Source organism: Equus caballus, chromosome 5, assembly GCF_041296265.1.
Source record: "Equus caballus isolate H_3958 breed thoroughbred chromosome 5, TB-T2T, whole genome shotgun sequence".
NCBI lineage: Eukaryota > Metazoa > Chordata > Mammalia > Perissodactyla > Equidae > Equus > Equus caballus.
The window spans coordinates 43892956-43915263 of record NC_091688.1 but is presented as its reverse complement, the minus strand read 5'-3'; the positions used below and the strand labels follow the sequence as shown (position 1 = coordinate 43915263).

At 51.0% G+C, this 22308-nt stretch overlaps 1 protein-coding gene and 1 long non-coding RNA gene across 3 annotated transcripts in view; one reads left to right on the top strand and one right to left on the bottom strand.

Moving 5' to 3' along the window:
- LOC111773522 (uncharacterized) overlaps positions 1-22308 on the top strand; it is a 181930-nt gene that overhangs the window by 48382 nt on the left and 111240 nt on the right. The gene's annotated exons all lie outside the window — the stretch shown is intronic.
- LOC138924281 (mucin-2-like) lies at positions 523-21207 on the bottom strand. The gene is made up of 3 exons (XM_070268231.1): positions 21157-21207; positions 13503-13661; positions 523-12860 (listed from the first exon to the last, which is right to left on the bottom strand). Exon 3 carries the CDS (start codon positions 12203-12205, stop codon positions 1778-1780), a length of 10428 nt encoding a protein of 3475 aa, XP_070124332.1. The 5' UTR covers positions 12206-12860; positions 13503-13661; positions 21157-21207; the 3' UTR covers positions 523-1777.

Genomic DNA, 22308 nt, shown 5'->3' with positions numbered 1-22308 from the left:
CATATTTACGATTTTTTAAAAATCTCTTCATCCACTTGCCTGAATCTTAAAGTATATGTGTTTTCTTTCTAGGGCAGGAGGGCAATTTTCTTTATTGTTTTTCCTTTGTCAAGATAGTTCAGCACAGTTTTTCTGCTTTCATTAGCCTCCATTGGAGAACATCTCCTAGTGTCTCTGGAAGAAGGACCTGTGGTCAGTAGTTCATTCTTGTTTCCTGATCTTGGTTTGACTTGGCTAATAACCACTTGGGTTGATATTTTGATAATAATTATGGTGCTGTTCATCATTGACCTAAGCTTTTTTTTTTTTAATCTGAAGGTGACTATGTGGAACAATGATTATGTTAGAGAAAAATACAGAATTGGATTAAATTCTTTCTTCTTTGGACTCATTACTTTTGCATGGTGTATGACTGCCATTTGGTCTTATAGCTTTCCAGTGATAGAGGAAAAAGATGTAATTCTGGCCATGAGTAAGACAGTCTTTTGGAGTGTATGAGAAATAAGCATAGAAGAGACAAACTATGATATATGATCAATTGTTTATTTTCAATTTTCATGCAGTTCACTTTTTTGAATTCCATATGCCCAAGGTGATTTTTGATGAATGCAGAAGAATACAGAGTTCCAGTAGAAGAATAATAGAGGCAGGTGTACTAAGCCGTGATATTAATATAGCAGCTTTGGTCTCCAGAACAGTGATTTTATATTTTTGACTCCTTTGATATTTTTGGCAAAAATTAATGCACCAATCTGGAAAGATTCTAAAATTTAACCTCTCAAAAAAACAGAAATCTTTACTTGAACCCCAATCTCCCAAAATACTCATAGTTTTCTAAATTGAACTCTCCATGACATTGATCTCTTCCACTTACCATTTCCTAACTATAAAGTTCAAACGTTACTAAAGAATGAAAAGAAACCATCGCCAAAGTAAAGAAATAGGGAAACATATTTAAAACAAAATGATAAGAAAAGATAACCTCCCTGAAAGTATGATGAAAACTTTGTGGATTTAAAGTTGTGTTCTTGGTTCATTCTTCTAATCTTTGCGTTAATTACTGTTCTATTAGTTTCTCACTCATAATAATAGTACTTTTGAGACTGACAAAACCCCAACTGTTTTGACGTATCACTTGAATGGCCATATGTACCTGGATGTATATAACTGCCTGTTATATTGTATCTGATAAATTCTCCAGGTTCAGATCTGCCCCTGGATCCCGCATGCCTGTAATCACGGCTGCTACTTCCATCCTGAGACTGCCCAAACCCTGACTCACCATAGTCATAATCTGCACTTCCATAGCTGCCATGCCTCCAACCTTGACCTGAACCATGCCTTTGCTTTTCATTAATGACAGAATGAGAATTATTATTGCCAAAATGGTGACGACTGTCATGTGATTGTAATCCTGAATTATACCCTGAAACCTGAGAAGCAGGATGGGAGGGAACATCTACTGATCCTTGCCATTCTGTTGTATTAGACCTGGTTGTCTCATAAAAGGATGATGTGTGACCACGACCCGATTGAGATTGTGAACTGGTGTCGCCTAACTGACTGACTGTAGAATCCAGCTTTGGTCTTCTGGAAGACCTGGAGTGTTGCACGACAGAGTCAGACTGATTATGAGAGGATGTTGGGTCTTGAGAAGAACCCGTGTATCCAGAGCTATATGCTGAATGCTCAGGATGAACTGTGCTCCCTACTCTAGAATGGGATTCTGAGAGGCCATGTGATGAGGCAGACCATCTTCGGGAAGAGCCAGAATGACTCACACTATCACCGGCTTCACTAAAATTGGATCTCTGATTTCTGCTGCTACTGGATGTGGAGGAGGTCGGTCCATGAGCAGTGCCTGAGTGTCGGGAGCTGTCCGCTGAGTGCTCGGGCCGGGATTCCTGCCTTCCTCTGGTGCTCGACCGTGACTGCCCACGGGCCGAGTCGGTGTGTCCTCGAGAGGACGCCTCTGCGTGATGAGACCCTGAGCGGCCAGAGCTGTCGGGAGACTGTCCGTGACTGGACCCGTGTCTTCCGGCGGCCCCAGAGTCTGAGCGTCCGTGGGCGGACTCAGACTGGCCGTGGCGGGCACTGCGCCCTCGCTGGGAGGCCGAGTGTCTCGCGCTGTCTCCTGCGTGGCCGAAGGCGGATCCGTGGTGGTGTCCTGAACCGGAGGCGGAGGGTCGCTCTGAATCCTCTGAGTGTCCCTCGCGCTCACTGCCCTGACTAGGACTGGATCCCCGGCGCCTGCTGCCAGCGGCTCCGGACGAGGCCTGTCCGTGTGCGGTCCCGGAGTGTCGGGAGCTGTCGGCCGACTGCTCGTGGCGGCGGCCCTGTGTTTCTCTGGTGCTGGACCCTGAGTGTCCGTGGGCGGAGTCGGAGTGCCTGTGGCTGGCTGCCTGCCCTTGGTGGGACCCTGAGTGCCTCGCGCTATCTCCTGACTGGCCGTGGGTAGAGCCATGCTGGTTCCTTGAGCCGGACGCAGACCTCCGGTGGGTGGACCGGGATTGTGTACCTGAAGCTTCTGAGTGTCCTTCGCTGTCGCTGGCCTGGCTGGCACTGGATGCGCGCTGTCCGGCGGGCCTGGACCCGGAGGATGGTCGTCCGTGTGCCGCGCCTGAGTGTCGGGAGCTGTCCGCTGAGTGCTCGGGCCGGGATTCCTGCCTTCCTCTGGTGCTCGACCGTGACTGCCCACGGGCCGAGTCGGTGTGTCCTCGAGAGGACGCCTCTGCGTGATGAGACCCTGAGCGGCCAGAGCTGTCGGGAGACTGTCCGTGACTGGACCCGTGTCTTCCGGCGGCCCCAGAGTCTGAGCGTCCGTGGGCGGACTCAGACTGGCCGTGGCGGGCACTGCGCCCTCGCTGGGAGGCCGAGTGTCTCGCGCTGTCTCCTGCGTGGCCGAAGGCGGATCCGTGGTGGTGTCCTGAACCGGAGGCGGAGGGTCGCTCTGAATCCTCTGAGTGTCCCTCGCTCTCACTGCCCTGACTAGGACTGGATCCCCGGCGCCTGCTGCCAGCGGCTCCGGACGAGGCCTGTCCGTGTGCGGTCCCGGAGTGTCGGGAGCTGTCGGCCGACTGCTCGTGGCGGCGGCCCTGTGTTTCTCTGGTGCTGGACCCTGAGTGTCCGTGGGCGGAGTCGGAGTGCCTGTGGCTGGCTGCCTGCCCTTGGTGGGACCCTGAGTGCCTCGCGCTATCTCCTGACTGGCCGTGGGTAGAGCCATGCTGGTTCCTTGAGCCGGACGCAGACCTCCCGTGGGTGGACCGGGATTGTGTACCTGAAGCTTCTGAGTGTCCTTCGCTGTCGCTGGCCTGGCTGGCACTGGATGCGCGCTGTCCGGCGGGCCTGGACCCGGAGGATGGTCGTCCGTGTGCCGCGCCTGAGTGTCGGGAGCTGTCCGCTGAGTGCTCGGGCCGGGATTCCTGCCTTCCTCTGGTGCTCGACCGTGACTGCCCACGGGCCGAGTCGGTGTGTCCTCGAGAGGACGCCTCTGCGTGATGAGACCCTGAGCGGCCAGAGCTGTCGGGAGACTGTCCGTGACTGGACCCGTGTCTTCCGGCGGCCCCAGAGTCTGAGCGTCCGTGGGCGGACTCAGACTGGCCGTGGCGGGCACTGCGCCCTCGCTGGGAGGCCGAGTGTCTCGCGCTGTCTCCTGCGTGGCCGAAGGCGGATCCGTGTTGGTGTCCTGAACCGGAGGCGGAGGGTCGCTCTGAATCCTCTGAGTGTCCCTCGCTCTCACTGCCCTGACTAGGACTGGATCCCCGGCGCCTGCTGCCAGCGGCTCCGGACGAGGCCTGTCCGTGTGCGGTCCCGGAGTGTCGGGAGCTGTCGGCCGACTGCTCGTGGCGGCGGCCCTGTGTTTCTCTGGTGCTGGACCCTGAGTGTCCGTGGGCGGAGTCGGAGTGCCTGTGGCTGGCTGCCTGCCCTTGGTGGGACCCTGAGTGCCTCGCGCTATCTCCTGACTGGCCGTGGGTAGAGCCATGCTGGTTCCTTGAGCCGGACGCAGACCTCCCGTGGGTGGACCGGGATTGTGTACCTGAAGCTTCTGAGTGTCCTTCGCTGTCGCTGGCCTGGCTGGCGCTGGATGCGCGCTGTCCGGCGGGCCTGGACCCGGAGGATGGTCGTCCGTGTGCCGCGCCTGAGTGTCGGGAGCTGTCCGCTGAGTGCTCGGGCCGGGATTCCTGCCTTCCTCTGGTGCTCGACCGTGACTGCCCACGGGCCGAGTCGGTGTGTCCTCGAGAGGACGCCTCTGCGTGATGAGACCCTGAGCGGCCAGAGCTGTCGGGAGACTGTCCGTGACTGGACCCGTGTCTTCCGGCGGCCCCAGAGTCTGAGCGTCCGTGGGCGGACTCAGACTGGCCGTGGCGGGCACTGCGCCCTCGCTGGGAGGCCGAGTGTCTCGCGCTGTCTCCTGCGTGGCCGAAGGCGGATCCGTGGTGGTGTCCTGAACCGGAGGCGGAGGGTCGCTCTGAATCCTCTGAGTGTCCCTCGCGCTCACTGCCCTGACTAGGACTGGATCCCCGGCGCCTGCTGCCAGCGGCTCCGGACGAGGCCTGTCCGTGTGCGGTCCCGGAGTGTCGGGAGCTGTCGGCCGACTGCTCGTGGCGGCGGCCCTGTGTTTCTCTGGTGCTGGACCCTGAGTGTCCGTGGGCGGAGTCGGAGTGCCTGTGGCTGGCTGCCTGCCCTTGGTGGGACCCTGAGTGCCTCGCGCTATCTCCTGACTGGCCGTGGGTAGAGCCATGCTGGTTCCTTGAGCCGGACGCAGACCTCCCGTGGGTGGACCGGGATTGTGTACCTGAAGCTTCTGAGTGTCCTTCGCTGTCGCTGGCCTGGCTGGCGCTGGATGCGCGCTGTCCGGCGGGCCTGGACCCGGAGGATGGTCGTCCGTGTGCCGCGCCTGAGTGTCGGGAGCTGTCCGCTGAGTGCTCGGGCCGGGATTCCTGCCTTCCTCTGGTGCTCGACCGTGACTGCCCACGGGCCGAGTCGGTGTGTCCTCGAGAGGACGCCTCTGCGTGATGAGACCCTGAGCGGCCAGAGCTGTCGGGAGACTGTCCGTGACTGGACCCGTGTCTTCCGGCGGCCCCAGAGTCTGAGCGTCCGTGGGCGGACTCAGACTGGCCGTGGCGGGCACTGCGCCCTCGCTGGGAGGCCGAGTGTCTCGCGCTGTCTCCTGCGTGGCCGAAGGCGGATCCGTGTTGGTGTCCTGAACCGGAGGCGGAGGGTCGCTCTGAATCCTCTGAGTGTCCCTCGCTCTCACTGCCCTGACTAGGACTGGATCCCCGGCGCCTGCTGCCAGCGGCTCCGGACGAGGCCTGTCCGTGTGCGGTCCCGGAGTGTCGGGAGCTGTCGGCCGACTGCTCGTGGCGGCGGCCCTGTGTTTCTCTGGTGCTGGACCCTGAGTGTCCGTGGGCGGAGTCGGAGTGCCTGTGGCTGGCTGCCTGCCCTTGGTGGGACCCTGAGTGCCTCGCGCTATCTCCTGACTGGCCGTGGGTAGAGCCATGCTGGTTCCTTGAGCCGGACGCAGACCTCCCGTGGGTGGACCGGGATTGTGTACCTGAAGCTTCTGAGTGTCCTTCGCTGTCGCTGGCCTGGCTGGCGCTGGATGCGCGCTGTCCGGCGGGCCTGGACCCGGAGGATGGTCGTCCGTGTGCCGCGCCTGAGTGTCGGGAGCTGTCCGCTGAGTGCTCGGGCCGGGATTCCTGCCTTCCTCTGGTGCTCGACCGTGACTGCCCACGGGCCGAGTCGGTGTGTCCTCGAGAGGACGCCTCTGCGTGATGAGGCCCTGAGCGGCCAGAGCTGTCGGGAGACTGTCCGTGACTGGACCCGTGTCTTCCGGCGGCCCCAGAGTCTGAGCGTCCGTGGGCGGACTCAGACTGGCCGTGGCGGGCACTGCGCCCTCGCTGGGAGGCCGAGTGTCTCGCGCTGTCTCCTGCGTGGCCGAAGGCGGATCCGTGTTGGTGTCCTGAACCGGAGGCGGAGGGTCGCTCTGAATCCTCTGAGTGTCCCTCGCTCTCACTGCCCTGACTAGGACTGGATCCCCGGCGCCTGCTGCCAGCGGCTCCGGACGAGGCCTGTCCGTGTGCGGTCCCGGAGTGTCGGGAGCTGTCGGCCGACTGCTCGTGGCGGCGGCCCTGTGTTTCTCTGGTGCTGGACCCTGAGTGTCCGTGGGCGGAGTCGGAGTGCCTGTGGCTGGCTGCCTGCCCTTGGTGGGACCCTGAGTGCCTCGCGCTATCTCCTGACTGGCCGTGGGTAGAGCCATGCTGGTTCCTTGAGCCGGACGCAGACCTCCCGTGGGTGGACCGGGATTGTGTACCTGAAGCTTCTGAGTGTCCTTCGCTGTCGCTGGCCTGGCTGGCACTGGATGCGCGCTGTCCGGCGGGCCTGGACCCGGAGGATGGTCGTCCGTGTGCCGCGCCTGAGTGTCGGGAGCTGTCCGCTGAGTGCTCGGGCCGGGATTCCTGCCTTCCTCTGGTGCTCGACCGTGACTGCCCACGGGCCGAGTCGGTGTGTCCTCGAGAGGACGCCTCTGCGTGATGAGGCCCTGAGCGGCCAGAGCTGTCTGGAGACTGTCCGTGACTGGACCCGTGTCTTCCGGCGGCCCCAGAGTCTGAGCGTCCGTGGGCGGACTCAGACTGGCCGTGGCGGGCACTGCGCCCTCGCTGGGAGGCCGAGTGTCTCGCGCTGTCTCCTGCGTGGCCGAAGGCGGATCCGTGGTGGTGTCCTGAACCGGAGGCGGAGGGTCGCTCTGAATCCTCTGAGTGTCCCTCGCTCTCACTGCCCTGACTAGGACTGGATCCCCGGCGCCTGCTGCCAGCGGCTCCGGACGAGGCCTGTCCGTGTGCGGTCCCGGAGTGTCGGGAGCTGTCGGCCGACTGCTCGTGGCGGCGGCCCTGTGTTTCTCTGGTGCTGGACCCTGAGTGTCCGTGGGCGGAGTCGGAGTGCCTGTGGCTGGCTGCCTGCCCTTGGTGGGACCCTGAGTGCCTCGCGCTATCTCCTGACTGGCCGTGGGTAGAGCCATGCTGGTTCCTTGAGCCGGACGCAGACCTCCCGTGGGTGGACCGGGATTGTGTACCTGAAGCTTCTGAGTGTCCTTCGCTGTCGCTGGCCTGGCTGGCGCTGGATGCGCGCTGTCCGGCGGGCCTGGACCCGGAGGATGGTCGTCCGTGTGCCGCGCCTGAGTGTCGGGAGCTGTCCGCTGAGTGCTCGGGCCGGGATTCCTGCCTTCCTCTGGTGCTCGACCGTGACTGCCCACGGGCCGAGTCGGTGTGTCCTCGAGAGGACGCCTCTGCGTGATGAGACCCTGAGCGGCCAGAGCTGTCGGGAGACTGTCCGTGACTGGACCCGTGTCTTCCGGCGGCCCCAGAGTCTGAGCGTCCGTGGGCGGACTCAGACTGGCCGTGGCGGGCACTGCGCCCTCGCTGGGAGGCCGAGTGTCTCGCGCTGTCTCCTGCGTGGCCGAAGGCGGATCCGTGGTGGTGTCCTGAACCGGAGGCGGAGGGTCGCTCTGAATCCTCTGAGTGTCCCTCGCTCTCACTGCCCTGACTAGGACTGGATCCCCGGCGCCTGCTGCCAGCGGCTCCGGACGAGGCCTGTCCGTGTGCGGTCCCGGAGTGTCGGGAGCTGTCGGCCGACTGCTCGTGGCGGCGGCCCTGTGTTTCTCTGGTGCTGGACCCTGAGTGTCCGTGGGCGGAGTCGGAGTGCCTGTGGCTGGCTGCCTGCCCTTGGTGGGACCCTGAGTGCCTCGCGCTATCTCCTGACTGGCCGTGGGTAGAGCCATGCTGGTTCCTTGAGCCGGACGCAGACCTCCCGTGGGTGGACCGGGATTGTGTACCTGAAGCTTCTGAGTGTCCTTCGCTGTCGCTGGCCTGGCTGGCGCTGGATGCGCGCTGTCCGGCGGGCCTGGACCCGGAGGATGGTCGTCCGTGTGCCGCGCCTGAGTGTCGGGAGCTGTCCGCTGAGTGCTCGGGCCGGGATTCCTGCCTTCCTCTGGTGCTCGACCGTGACTGCCCACGGGCCGAGTCGGTGTGTCCTCGAGAGGACGCCTCTGCGTGATGAGGCCCTGAGCGGCCAGAGCTGTCGGGAGACTGTCCGTGACTGGACCCGTGTCTTCCGGCGGCCCCAGAGTCTGAGCGTCCGTGGGCGGACTCAGACTGGCCGTGGCGGGCACTGCGCCCTCGCTGGGAGGCCGAGTGTCTCGCGCTGTCTCCTGCGTGGCCGAAGGCGGATCCGTGTTGGTGTCCTGAACCGGAGGCGGAGGGTCGCTCTGAATCCTCTGAGTGTCCCTCGCTCTCACTGCCCTGACTAGGACTGGATCCCCGGCGCCTGCTGCCAGCGGCTCCGGACGAGGCCTGTCCGTGTGCGGTCCCGGAGTGTCGGGAGCTGTCGGCCGACTGCTCGTGGCGGCGGCCCTGTGTTTCTCTGGTGCTGGACCCTGAGTGTCCGTGGGCGGAGTCGGAGTGCCTGTGGCTGGCTGCCTGCCCTTGGTGGGACCCTGAGTGCCTCGCGCTATCTCCTGACTGGCCGTGGGTAGAGCCATGCTGGTTCCTTGAGCCGGACGCAGACCTCCCGTGGGTGGACCGGGATTGTGTACCTGAAGCTTCTGAGTGTCCTTCGCTGTCGCTGGCCTGGCTGGCGCTGGATGCGCGCTGTCCGGCGGGCCTGGACCCGGAGGATGGTCGTCCGTGTGCCGCGCCTGAGTGTCGGGAGCTGTCCGCTGAGTGCTCGGGCCGGGATTCCTGCCTTCCTCTGGTGCTCGACCGTGACTGCCCACGGGCCGAGTCGGTGTGTCCTCGAGAGGACGCCTCTGCGTGATGAGGCCCTGAGCGGCCAGAGCTGTCTGGAGACTGTCCGTGACTGGACCCGTGTCTTCCGGCGGCCCCAGAGTCTGAGCGTCCGTGGGCGGACTCAGACTGGCCGTGGCGGGCACTGCGCCCTCGCTGGGAGGCCGAGTGTCTCGCGCTGTCTCCTGCGTGGCCGAAGGCGGATCCGTGGTGGTGTCCTGAACCGGAGGCGGAGGGTCGCTCTGAATCCTCTGAGTGTCCCTCGCTCTCACTGCCCTGACTAGGACTGGATCCCCGGCGCCTGCTGCCAGCGGCTCCGGACGAGGCCTGTCCGTGTGCGGTCCCGGAGTGTCGGGAGCTGTCGGCCGACTGCTCGTGGCGGCGGCCCTGTGTTTCTCTGGTGCTGGACCCTGAGTGTCCGTGGGCGGAGTCGGAGTGCCTGTGGCTGGCTGCCTGCCCTTGGTGGGACCCTGAGTGCCTCGCGCTATCTCCTGACTGGCCGTGGGTAGAGCCATGCTGGTTCCTTGAGCCGGACGCAGACCTCCCGTGGGTGGACCGGGATTGTGTACCTGAAGCTTCTGAGTGTCCTTCGCTGTCGCTGGCCTGGCTGGCGCTGGATGCGCGCTGTCCGGCGGGCCTGGACCCGGAGGATGGTCGTCCGTGTGCCGCGCCTGAGTGTCGGGAGCTGTCCGCTGAGTGCTCGGGCCGGGATTCCTGCCTTCCTCTGGTGCTCGACCGTGACTGCCCACGGGCCGAGTCGGTGTGTCCTCGAGAGGACGCCTCTGCGTGATGAGACCCTGAGCGGCCAGAGCTGTCGGGAGACTGTCCGTGACTGGACCCGTGTCTTCCGGCGGCCCCAGAGTCTGAGCGTCCGTGGGCGGACTCAGACTGGCCGTGGCGGGCACTGCGCCCTCGCTGGGAGGCCGAGTGTCTCGCGCTGTCTCCTGCGTGGCCGAAGGCGGATCCGTGGTGGTGTCCTGAACCGGAGGCGGAGGGTCCCTCTGAATCCTCTGAGTGTCCCTCGCTCTCACTGCCCTGACTAGGACTGGATCCCCGGCGCCTGCTGCCAGCGGCTCCGGACGAGGCCTGTCCGTGTGCGGTCCCGGAGTGTCGGGAGCTGTCGGCCGACTGCTCGTGGCGGCGGCCCTGTGTTTCTCTGGTGCTGGACCCTGAGTGTCCGTGGGCGGAGTCGGAGTGCCTGTGGCTGGCTGCCTGCCCTTGGTGGGACCCTGAGTGCCTCGCGCTATCTCCTGACTGGCCGTGGGTAGAGCCATGCTGGTTCCTTGAGCCGGACGCAGACCTCCCGTGGGTGGACCGGGATTGTGTACCTGAAGCTTCTGAGTGTCCTTCGCTGTCGCTGGCCTGGCTGGCACTGGATGCGCGCTGTCCGGCGGGCCTGGACCCGGAGGATGGTCGTCCGTGTGCCGCGCCTGAGTGTCGGGAGCTGTCCGCTGAGTGCTCGGGCCGGGATTCCTGCCTTCCTCTGGTGCTCGACCGTGACTGCCCACGGGCCGAGTCGGTGTGTCCTCGAGAGGACGCCTCTGCGTGATGAGGCCCTGAGCGGCCAGAGCTGTCGGGAGACTGTCCGTGACTGGACCCGTGTCTTCCGGCGGCCCCAGAGTCTGAGCGTCCGTGGGCGGACTCAGACTGGCCGTGGCGGGCACTGCGCCCTCGCTGGGAGGCCGAGTGTCTCGCGCTGTCTCCTGCGTGGCCGAAGGCGGATCCGTGTTGGTGTCCTGAACCGGAGGCGGAGGGTCGCTCTGAATCCTCTGAGTGTCCCTCGCTCTCACTGCCCTGACTAGGACTGGATCCCCGGCGCCTGCTGCCAGCGGCTCCGGACGAGGCCTGTCCGTGTGCGGTCCCGGAGTGTCGGGAGCTGTCGGCCGACTGCTCGTGGCGGCGGCCCTGTGTTTCTCTGGTGCTGGACCCTGAGTGTCCGTGGGCGGAGTCGGAGTGCCTGTGGCTGGCTGCCTGCCCTTGGTGGGACCCTGAGTGCCTCGCGCTATCTCCTGACTGGCCGTGGGTAGAGCCATGCTGGTTCCTTGAGCCGGACGCAGACCTCCCGTGGGTGGACCGGGATTGTGTACCTGAAGCTTCTGAGTGTCCTTCGCTGTCGCTGGCCTGGCTGGCGCTGGATGCGCGCTGTCCGGCGGGCCTGGACCCGGAGGATGGTCGTCCGTGTGCCGCGCCTGAGTGTCGGGAGCTGTCCGCTGAGTGCTCGGGCCGGGATTCCTGCCTTCCTCTGGTGCTCGACCGTGACTGCCCACGGGCCGAGTCGGTGTGTCCTCGAGAGGACGCCTCTGCGTGATGAGACCCTGAGCGGCCAGAGCTGTCGGGAGACTGTCCGTGACTGGACCCGTGTCTTCCGGCGGCCCCAGAGTCTGAGCGTCCGTGGGCGGACTCAGACTGGCCGTGGCGGGCACTGCGCCCTCGCTGGGAGGCCGAGTGTCTCGCGCTGTCTCCTGCGTGGCCGAAGGCGGATCCGTGTTGGTGTCCTGAACCGGAGGCGGAGGGTCGCTCTGAATCCTCTGAGTGTCCCTCGCTCTCACTGCCCTGACTAGGACTGGATCCCCGGCGCCTGCTGCCAGCGGCTCCGGACGAGGCCTGTCCGTGTGCGGTCCCGGAGTGTCGGGAGCTGTCGGCCGACTGCTCGTGGCGGCGGCCCTGTGTTTCTCTGGTGCTGGACCCTGAGTGTCCGTGGGCGGAGTCGGAGTGCCTGTGGCTGGCTGCCTGCCCTTGGTGGGACCCTGAGTGCCTCGCGCTATCTCCTGACTGGCCGTGGGTAGAGCCATGCTGGTTCCTTGAGCCGGACGCAGACCTCCCGTGGGTGGACCGGGATTGTGTACCTGAAGCTTCTGAGTGTCCTTCGCTGTCGCTGGCCTGGCTGGCACTGGATGCGCGCTGTCCGGCGGGCCTGGACCCGGAGGATGGTCGTCCGTGTGCCGCGCCTGAGTGTCGGGAGCTGTCCGCTGAGTGCTCGGGCCGGGATTCCTGCCTTCCTCTGGTGCTCGACCGTGACTGCCCACGGGCCGAGTCGGTGTGTCCTCGAGAGGACGCCTCTGCGTGATGAGACCCTGAGCGGCCAGAGCTGTCGGGAGACTGTCCGTGACTGGACCCGTGTCTTCCGGCGGCCCCAGAGTCTGAGCGTCCGTGGGCGGACTCAGACTGGCCGTGGCGGGCACTGCGCCCTCGCTGGGAGGCCGAGTGTCTCGCGCTGTCTCCTGCGTGGCCGAAGGCGGATCCGTGGTGGTGTCCTGAACCGGAGGCGGAGGGTCGCTCTGAATCGTCTGACTCTCGTCCATTTTCTCTATGCTCTGTAGTAGTGGAAGCTTTGTTTCGGTTTGTTCTAGAGTCGTAGGCTGTTTGTTCATGTTCGTCATTTGAGTCCTTCCTGTTTTCTTCTCTGTATCTCTCTGTTGATGCATTTCTTTCTCTTATCTGTAACCCTGAATTTCTCTTTTCTTCGTTTTCTTCCACTTGAATATTTGTGTTTTTCCATATGTTTTCTCCGCATGCATGTTGTAAGCCTTCGCTGCCCAGTTTCCATTCTGCACTCTCTCGTCTTTCATTTTCATAACCATGTTTGTCTTCTCTTCCTTCATTTCTCCTCTCTGAGCCAAGAGTTGCCTCGTGCCTTCTTTCATGTTCTTCTGTGGAACTTGACCTTCTTTTCTTTTTCCCACTTGACTCATGATGTGTTTTCCCATGTTCCTTTTGGTGTCTAGAAGTAGATCTTTCACCTTCTTGTCCTTGTCTTCCTGAAGTAGAGACATGTGTATGTTCCCCTCTTCCTCTTGAGCTGTTGGATTGTGCCTTCTTTCTCTTTCCATCACTTCTTGAATGACTGGATGTTCTTTTTCTTTCCTCTTCTTCTGTATCATCTTCTTCATGTTTATTATGGTGTCCATCCTTCTTTTGCTTTTGTCTTGACTCTTGGAAATTGTGTCTCCTGGTTGACTCATAGTATGCTTGAGCTAACTTGAATACCATAAGGAAAAACTCTGTGAAGTCTATTTTCTTGTTGCGATCTATATCAAGGATATGCATGAAGACATCAGCAGTGTCTGGGTCATGTGGATTCTGTACCAAGGGAAGACAGAGAGGGAGAGTACATTAGCATGACTCACATCATCAATTAAATATTTCAACAATTGTTTAGGGAATGTGAATTTTTCTTGCATAAAATGGATCCAAATCTTGTGTCTTTTGCTTTAATATTGTTTAGCTTCTCCTGACTCAGCACGAAACTATAGGTACTGTAGTAAGAAAATAAATATTAAACACATATGGTGACCAGAAAAGTTTTCATGGGGCACATCCCTCTGTTTCATACTTCAAATATCAATATTTTATAAAGTCCATAATTGAATTATCTTTTAAATATCCCCTCTTAACATTCTTGACATTAGCAAGAATATTATGAAAAGCTAGCTAATTGGCATTCATGTTTTTATCTTTATATGTTTTATTTTCTCTTCACAAAGGCTGTGTGCATGCACACTCACATACTCACCCTCTGTGAAGAAAAAATACGTCTGTATATTTATAGTAGATATAAAGGTATGAAGAGGGAAAAACAAATTATATCTGTTTTCAAATAAGATCAAGTGTTTTGTTATTCCAAAAAAAATAATTCCCAAAATAATTCACAATAATCGTTTGTCAGCTTATTGATGCAGAACAGAAATGCTATGCCCTTTAGTCCTGGCAAATATCTTTTACCTTCAGGATTGACTGAAACTCTATTTCCAGAAGTTCCTTCAGCTCTTTTTTGCTCAGCGTTTCAGTCTCTTTATCTCTTGTTGAATATTGGTGGAATAGGTCGATGATGGAAATGATGTTTTCCAGAATGGTAGACATCTTTCTGAAATCTAGGTGAGACTACAAAGAAGAAATAAAAGTGTACTTGTTGTGTTTCCTTTCTTTTTCTATGTCATAACAGTTATTATAATGAATTCCCATTTTTCTTCTTTTTTTTTTGCTGAGGAAGATTCACCCTGGGCTAACATCTGTTGCCAGTCTCACTCTTTTTGCTTGAGGAAGATTGTCCCTGAGCTGACATCTGTGCCAGTCTTTCTCTACTTCATATGTAGGTTGCCACTAGAGCATGACTGCCAGTGAGCCTTGTACGTTTGTGCCCAGGAATTGAACCCTTGGCCGCCAAAGCGGAGTGCGCTGAACTTTATCACTAGGCCACAGGGCTGGCCCCAATTTCTACATTTTTAAACCTACATCTTCTCTTAGTAGTCCAGCTTTAAAAATGGGAGATATCCAGGGAAAACTTTTGTCTACCATCTACATAGTGAAAATCAACACCTAGTTTGACTGAATTACTAAAATTGCCAATTCCTTGGCTTTGACCCCATTCATAGTAGGATTTAGATAGTCTCATAGACCTCTGTGTGCTCTAGATAAGACTATCCCTCTTGCTTATCTGGCCATTGCTCATAGCAGGATTTTAGAAAGTCTCACTGGTCAGACGCAGGAAAACTTACTCATACTAACTTGCTGAAAATCAATTCTCCAAAAGCTAATTTGCTAAATCATCTGTTTATTGAGAGACAATTTTCTGAAAGCCAATTTGCCAAATTACTGAGACACTCAATGAGCATTTACTCAGTTTATCTATTTTTCTCCCCCCAACAATTCTTTTCCCCAGGAAAGAAGAAAATAAGAAGCATGGAAAAGGCAGGGTAAACAGAAAGTATAAAATAAAAGTACATATAATTTTATCATTAATTATAATACATGTAAAATGGATCAGATTGCTGGTTAAAAGACAGATTGTAAAGATTGAATTAAAAATACAGTTATATGCTTTTTACAAAAAACACACCTAAGATTTAAGATTTTTTTCATCCAGTGTTATTTATGGTGATATTGCAGACCTTGGATTTATCTGTAATTGTACCATCTTCAAAATTTCTATCTGAAGATTTTCACTCTGACCTCCTCTTACACCCTGACTCCAATAGTTCTTTGACTCACTGTCTATTTACTGCTTTATGTAGTCATTGCCCTTTTCACCTGGGTTAGGCGTTGTGGTTAATCTCCATCATTGCTTCTTTCATACGCTGTCTGTCGTTTGCCCTACTGTCTCTTGTACTCACTGGCAAAAGCTCAAATAGCTTCTTCCTTTCCTTTGTTTCAGAAGATGTCCTTGATTTTTACTTCAATGAGAACTTAGATGCCATTGGAAAAGAATTTCCTCATTTTCCCAATATCTCATCTCCCAATCTACTGTGTTTGAATCCATATACCTTGACCTTCGCTGCTGTTATGGTGGATGAACTGTCTGTGCTTCTCTCCTCTATTTCGACACTGGACTCTGCTCTTTCTTGCCTACTCAAATGCTTTGCTTTTGCAATTGTCCACTTTCTCTCCTGCATCATCAATTTCTCTTTTTCTACTGGATTATTCCATTTGGCACATATTCATGCTGAAATGTCTCTTATCTAACATTGCCTTCCCCCATCCGACATCTCCCTTTAGGGACCATCTGATTTATCATTTTTTATAGCAAAACCCTCAAAAGGTATGTCTATACCTTCTTTCTGCACTTCCTATTTTCTTTTACTCAAATTATCTTTCTCTGTGAGAATCCACTACAGCCCTTATTAAGATAAAAAAATGTGGGGCCAGCCCTGTGGCTGAGTGGATAAGTTCACGCGCTCTGCTTTGGCGGCCCAGGGTTTCACTGGTTTGGATCCTGTGCGCGGACATGGCACCACTCATCAGGCCACGCTGAGGTGGCGTCCCACGTACCACAACTAGAAGGACCCACAACTAAAATATACGTCTAGGTACTGGGGGGATTTGGGGAGGAAAAGCAGAAAAGATTGACAACAGTTGTTAGCTCAGGTGCCAATCTTTAAAAAAAAAAAGATAAAAAAATGTCTTTTATCTTGCCAAATCCAACTATTCATTTTCGTTTCACGTATTGCTTGACATGTCAGCAGCATGTGATGAAGCTGGCTCCATCCTCCCTCAGAGACCTCACACTCTCCTATTTCTCCTCCAGCCTCACTGCCTACTTTCTCTTGGTCTCCTCTTCCGGCCCCTAATGTTGATGTGCCCTGAGATTCGCTCCTTAGCTTCTTTTCTCTATTTATGCTTCTTTGGGGTACCTCATCTAACTCTAAAACTTTAAATTCTAAGTATAGGTTGATAACTTCTGGGTTTAAATGTTCAGCTACAGACTCTCTCCCAAGCTTGAGATGAGTCTAAGTGCTGATCCAATATTTCTACTTGGCCTAACAGAGATCTTAAAACTAATATGTTCAAAACAGAAGTCTTGATTTCCAACTACTTTACCCTACACTCCTCCTTTCTAGTTATCCCTATCTCCCTGGTTGCTCAAGCGACAAACCTGAGAATTGGTCTTGTTTCTTCTTTTTCTCACATACCGTATCTCATCCATCAACATGTTTTATTGAGTGTGCTTTCAAAATATCCATGAAATTGGTCACTTTTCACTACCTCTGCACTATTGCCTTCTCTAGTAACTTATTTTGATCGCAACAAAAACATACTGGAGTATATCCCATCTTTAAAAACCTCCCCTTGAGCCAACACTCTCTCCTCCACCGAGATGTCCCCCTCCATACTACTGTCCTAATTAACTGCTTTGTTTGGCAGCGAAGATTCTTCAAAGAGTTTTCTGTTCTTTCTCTCTTAAAATGTTTACCACCCATTTTCTTTTTCACTCAGTTTTCTCAATTTTCTGTCTCCAAAACTCTATTGAAATTGATTTCTCTTAAATCATCTATGATCTCTAAGTTGCTGGATACAGTGGTCAGTTCTTCATCATCATCTTACTCAACCTCTTGTGGTATAAAATAGAGTTAGCTATTCCCTCCTTCATGGAATCTTTTTGTTTCTTGGATCTCATGACACCACATTCTCCTGGTATTCCTCTTACCTGTTGGTTGCTCTTTCTCAGTATTCTTTGCTGACCTCTCATCTTCTGCTCAATCTCAAAAGTTTGGAAATTCCCACGGCCGTGTTCTTGAGCTTTTTTTTTTTATATGTCTACTCACTTTTTCTAGTTAATCCCATTGGATCCCTTGACTTCAGATACCATCTATCTGGTAACTTCCAAATTGATACCTCTAGGCATGACCTTTCACTTGAGCTCTACACTCATTGATATGCACCTTCATTTATTTAACAACTGTTGAACACCTACTACAGGATTAGGCACTATTTTATGCTCTGGGGAATAGTAGTGAAAAGGTAGATGAGGTAACTACTCATACAAAGACAATAAACAAATAAATGAATGAAACAATTAAATATTGAGAAGTGATATACATGCTATTTTAAGAGTGGTGCTATATAGAGTTTTGGGGAGTACTTTTAGATTGATCGGAGAAAGTTTTATGGTAAAGGGGACATTTGAGCTTAAAATGGAAAAATAAGAAGGAACTAACCTTGTTGATTAGTTGAAGAATTTTAGGCAAAGGGGACAATGCAATGATCCCAACATGGGATTAGCAATATAGAAAAAATACCAACTTCAGAACATTGTGAGTGAATCAGAAGTGATATAAGTTAAAGTCAGAAATATTCATGGGTCAGATAACGATGATCTTTTAAATAGGGTAACATTTGTGCATTTTATTCTAGGTGTTATGGGAAGTCACTGGATGATTATTTTGTAGGGGAGTGATCTAATATGATTCAGCTTTTAAAAGATCATTTTGTGCAATGGCTTATTAGGTTATTTCAGAGTAACCTCCTTTGAGAACAAGTAAAAAGCTGGCCTGTGTGTTTGTGTATGTATATGAAAGTATCAGAATGTTATCAAGACTGTGACAATTTTTTGAGGCCTACATTCAGACTTGAAGGGAAGTACACTATCTGGGGATTAAATAACTGTGATTTTCTAAAACTGATGAAAGTTATCAAACCACAGATTCAAAAAGTATTATAAACTCCAAACAGGATATAAAAAATAAAACCATATCTAGACACATAATAATAATAAAATTACTGAACACTTAAGGCAATGGGGAAATCTTAAAAGCAGCCAGAGAAACTGAACCAACAAGATATAGAAAACCTAAATAGTCCTATATTTATTAAAGAAATTGAATCTTAAATGAATACATTTCCAGTGGGGGGTGGGGGACTGCAGTTCAGATGGCTTTAATGGCGAATTTTATTTAATGTGTAAGAAAGAAATAGCCCTAACATCACACAGATTGTTTCAGAGAAACAAAAAAGGGGAAACACTCATTTTATGAATCCAGCATAACCTCAGTACCTATAATTTGACAAGGATATTATAAGAAACAAATTTTTCAGGATGATTTCATAAATATAGATGCAAAAATCTGAATAAAAATAATAGTAAACTGAATCCAGTATTGTATAAAGAGAATATACATCATTCCTAAGTAAGTTTTAGTCCAAAAATTCAAGTTTGGTTTAACATTTGAGAACTGATCAATTAACTACTCCAATAGACTAATGGGGAGAAATTATATGAACCTCTAAATAGATGCAAAAAACCCATTTGATAAAATCCAACATTAGTTTTGATTTATAAATAAAAGCTATCAATTATATCTATGAAGATGTTATAGCAGCATCATACTTAATGGTGAATTGTTGAAAACTTTCATCTCTGAGTTTGAGAATGAGACTAATACATCTGCTATCATCCTATTCAACATTGTACTGAAGGTCCTAGCCAGAACAACAAGCAAAAGAATTAAAAAACAGAATAGTTAGAAAAGAAGTAACAAAATTGTCGTTATAGAATGATATGATTTTTGTATGTGGGAAATCCAAAAATGTGTAAAGCTAAACTATTAGAATAAATAAAATTAACACTCCTTCTGGATATAAGATAAATGCGCAAAAATCAATTGTATTTCTACACAAAATCAATAAACACTTAGAAAATGAAACAAGAAATGATGCTATTTACAAAAGTAGAAAAAAAAATCAGGAAATTCCTAGGAATAAATGTAGTGAAAGATATGAAAGATCCATACTCAGAAAGTTATAAATGTTATTGAGATTAATTTTAAAAGATTTAAATAAATGGAAGATTATGCATTGTTCCTGGGTTAAATGTCTCAATATTGTTAAGATGTCAAATCTCGCCAAATTCATTTATAGATGCAATAATATCCCATTCAGAATCCCTGAAGTTTTTAAAACATAAAGATTGATAAGGTGATTTCTAAAATTTATATGAAAATGTGGAGGGCCAAGATTAGTCAAGAAAACCTTGAAGAAGGCGAAGTTAGAGGATATATCAGATGTCAAAGTATATTATAAGGGAAGACAGCATGGCATTGGTGAAAGGCTAAATAGATGGATCAAGGAAAAGTATAGTCCAAAATTAGACCAAGTAACTATGGAGATTTGATTTATGATGAAGGTGGTGCAGGTCAATAGGGAAAGGATAGTCTTTTGAACAAATAGTGTGGATTAATTGAATTCCCATCTGGAAAAACAAATTAGTTCTCAGGTGGATTTTCTACGTAAAAGATAAAAGAAGATAACATAGGAGAATATCTTCAAGATGTTAGCGTAGATAAATACTTCTTATATAGAACTCAAAAAGTATTAATCATAAAGAAAAAGATTGATAAATTAGACTGCATTAAAAGTAGGAATGTCTGTTCATTCAAAGATGCTGTTAAAGAAAAGAAGGAAAAGCCAAAGAGTGGGAGGATATATGTAACTCATTTAACCAATAAAGGGCTCTATCCTGAATATAAAGACAATTCCTTCAAATAATAATGTACAACTGAAATTTCACAGTCTTGTAAACTATCATAACCTCAATAAAAATAAAAAATAAAAATAACTCCTGTAAATCAATACAAAAATATTGACAACCCAATAGAAAAATGGGTAGAGACCAGAGGAACTTTACTTAATGATATCCAAATGGCTAATAAACATACCAAAAGTTCTCAACCTTATTAATCATCAGGGAAATGTAAATTAAAATTACAGTTTGAGACCACAGTACACCCACCAAAATGACTACAAAGACAAAAAGGAAAAAGAAACTTCACAATACCAAATATTTGTAAGGATATGGAGAAACTGGATCTTTCATATACTGCTAGAAGGAGTATAAACTAGCAGAAGTACTTTAGAAAATTGTTTGGTAGTGTCTAAGACCCATCAATTTACTCCTAGGAATATTCCCAATAGCAATATATACACATATGTAACCCTAAATCATGTACAAAAATGTTCATAGCCCCATTATCTATAATATCTCCCCAAATGGAAACAGCTCAAATATCTATCAATAGAAAAGTGAATAAATAAGTTGTGTTATTTTTATATAATATAATAGTCAGAGGAGGAGTAAAGGATAGCCTAGACTAGGATGGTACTGGTGGAGAAGGAGACAGATGGATTTGGCATGTCTGATAGGCAGAGTTGACTGGATGTGGTGATGAATCTGTGGTGTAAGGGGGAGACAAGAGTCATGGATAGCTTCTAGATTTTGGCTTGAGCAAAGAGTTTCTTCTCACTGCGTCTATTACTCTCATCATCTCTCATCAAAACTGCAGTCCATCTCTCTGCTCTCCCTCTTGCCTTTCTCATCCTATTTTTCACATGGCACCACAGAACGATCTTTTAAAAACATACGTTAGATTATCTTACTCCTCTTACTTAATACCCTCCAATGACTTCTCATGTACATAAAATAATGTACAATGCTCCTATGCCCCTTTTTGCGTGGTCTACCCCTGTCTAGTTCTCTGATATCACCATATACCACTGTTCCTCTTATTAAAGATGCTCTAGGCACACTAGCTTTTTTTTTGTTCTTTGAAACAAGTTTATCCTGCTTTAGAACCTTGCCCTTTGCCTTGACTGGTTTCTTTGGTCATTAAGATCTCAGCTCAAAAGGATAATTCCCCAGGAGAGATCTTTCCTGGCCATTCAATCTAAAGTACTCTCCTCCCCTTACGTTACTACATCACTGTATTGTTTTCTTCATTGTTCTCATCACTATTTGAAATTCTTGCTCTTTATTGTTTACTGAATGTCTCTCCCTACTAAGTAAGCTCCTAAGTGTAGGGGGTTTATGATGTTCACTGCTGCATAATCAGCCAAGAACAGCACTTGGCAAATAGAAGGTAGTTAGTATATATTTGTTGAATGAATGAATAAACAGAAAACCTAGAAATATAGAGTATTGAGTAGCCTCATAGAAAGCAAATTTATGCCCTCATTTTCCTTCTATATTGAATAAACTTTTAGTAACAGTACCACTAAAAATAAAGAACCCCAAACATCTGAACTTTTTGCCTTAGCATACACGTACATCCAGATTTCCTCCTTGCTTAACATCAAGTAGGCAAAGTTAGATGTATTCCCTCTTACTTACTTCTTTTACCAGAAGAGCAAGTAGAATGTAGCCTGAAGGAGCTTGCTGGGTGCTGAAGTCTGGGATAATAGCCCTTTTATAGCAAGTACATCCAGGGAGGAGCCATCCTCTGTAGGATGGTCTGATTCATTCCTAACCAAAGATAGATCCACCTATATCTCCACCTCTGTTTCTCTAGGGCCATGTTTACTTCCCAACCTCCTCACGTACTCATCTGTAATGTCTTACCAAGTTTACATAAACTCCATATCTTGGAAATTTTATGGAAATTTCCCTTTGGCTATCATAGGTTCTTTGTGTTCAGGGCCCACACTTTCTACCTTTTTTGTAATCCCCACTTTGACTTCCTAGGTGCTTGATAAATATGCTTCCTTATACTTGTATCCTGAGGGGTAGAGTATACATTTATGAGAAACTTAAATTCGATTTGTGGTGGGAAAACATCATAAGCACCTACCTGCATGTCCCTTTTTATCTATAAATTCCATATCTGGATACTGAGAGAACTTGCTATGAAATGAATGTTGATCTTCTAGAAATTATGATGAATGGAGAGAAGATAGGCAGATTTAATTTTGATTTTTCAAAAGAGAGCAAGAAAGTGAGCTCTTGAGTGAGAAGCAGTGATCACTAGGAGCTAGCATGAGTTTATTAGGAAGAATCATTAGTCTATTTTTACCTTGTTTTCAAGGTTATTACATTGGGATATCAGAGACATGTTCAACTTACTCTTCCTGTGGGTTAAACTTTGTTCTCATTAGTTCTTGTAAATATACAGGAGACTCCTATCCTTGGCCTCTCTCTTGATTTACAGACTATGTTGAACAGACTACATCTCTATTTGAATGTCCCCTAGTTACCTCAGTCTGTACAGTTCAATGCTGAACTCATTATTGTGTCCTATACCAAAATGTACTATCCTCCAGAAGTCCACATGTTGGTTAAAGACATTGCCATCCACTGAGTGTCTCAAGCTACACAAAGTCACTTTTCATTTATCTCTTTCCTTTACCCCACGTGCTCATGTTACATCATGTCAATTCTACCTAGACTTATATTCTTTATATGAAGGTCTATTCTCTATCTCTAGTGCAGCAATTTTAGTTCTGGACCTCATCATCTTTCAAATGGGTATTTGTAGAAAGTGTTATA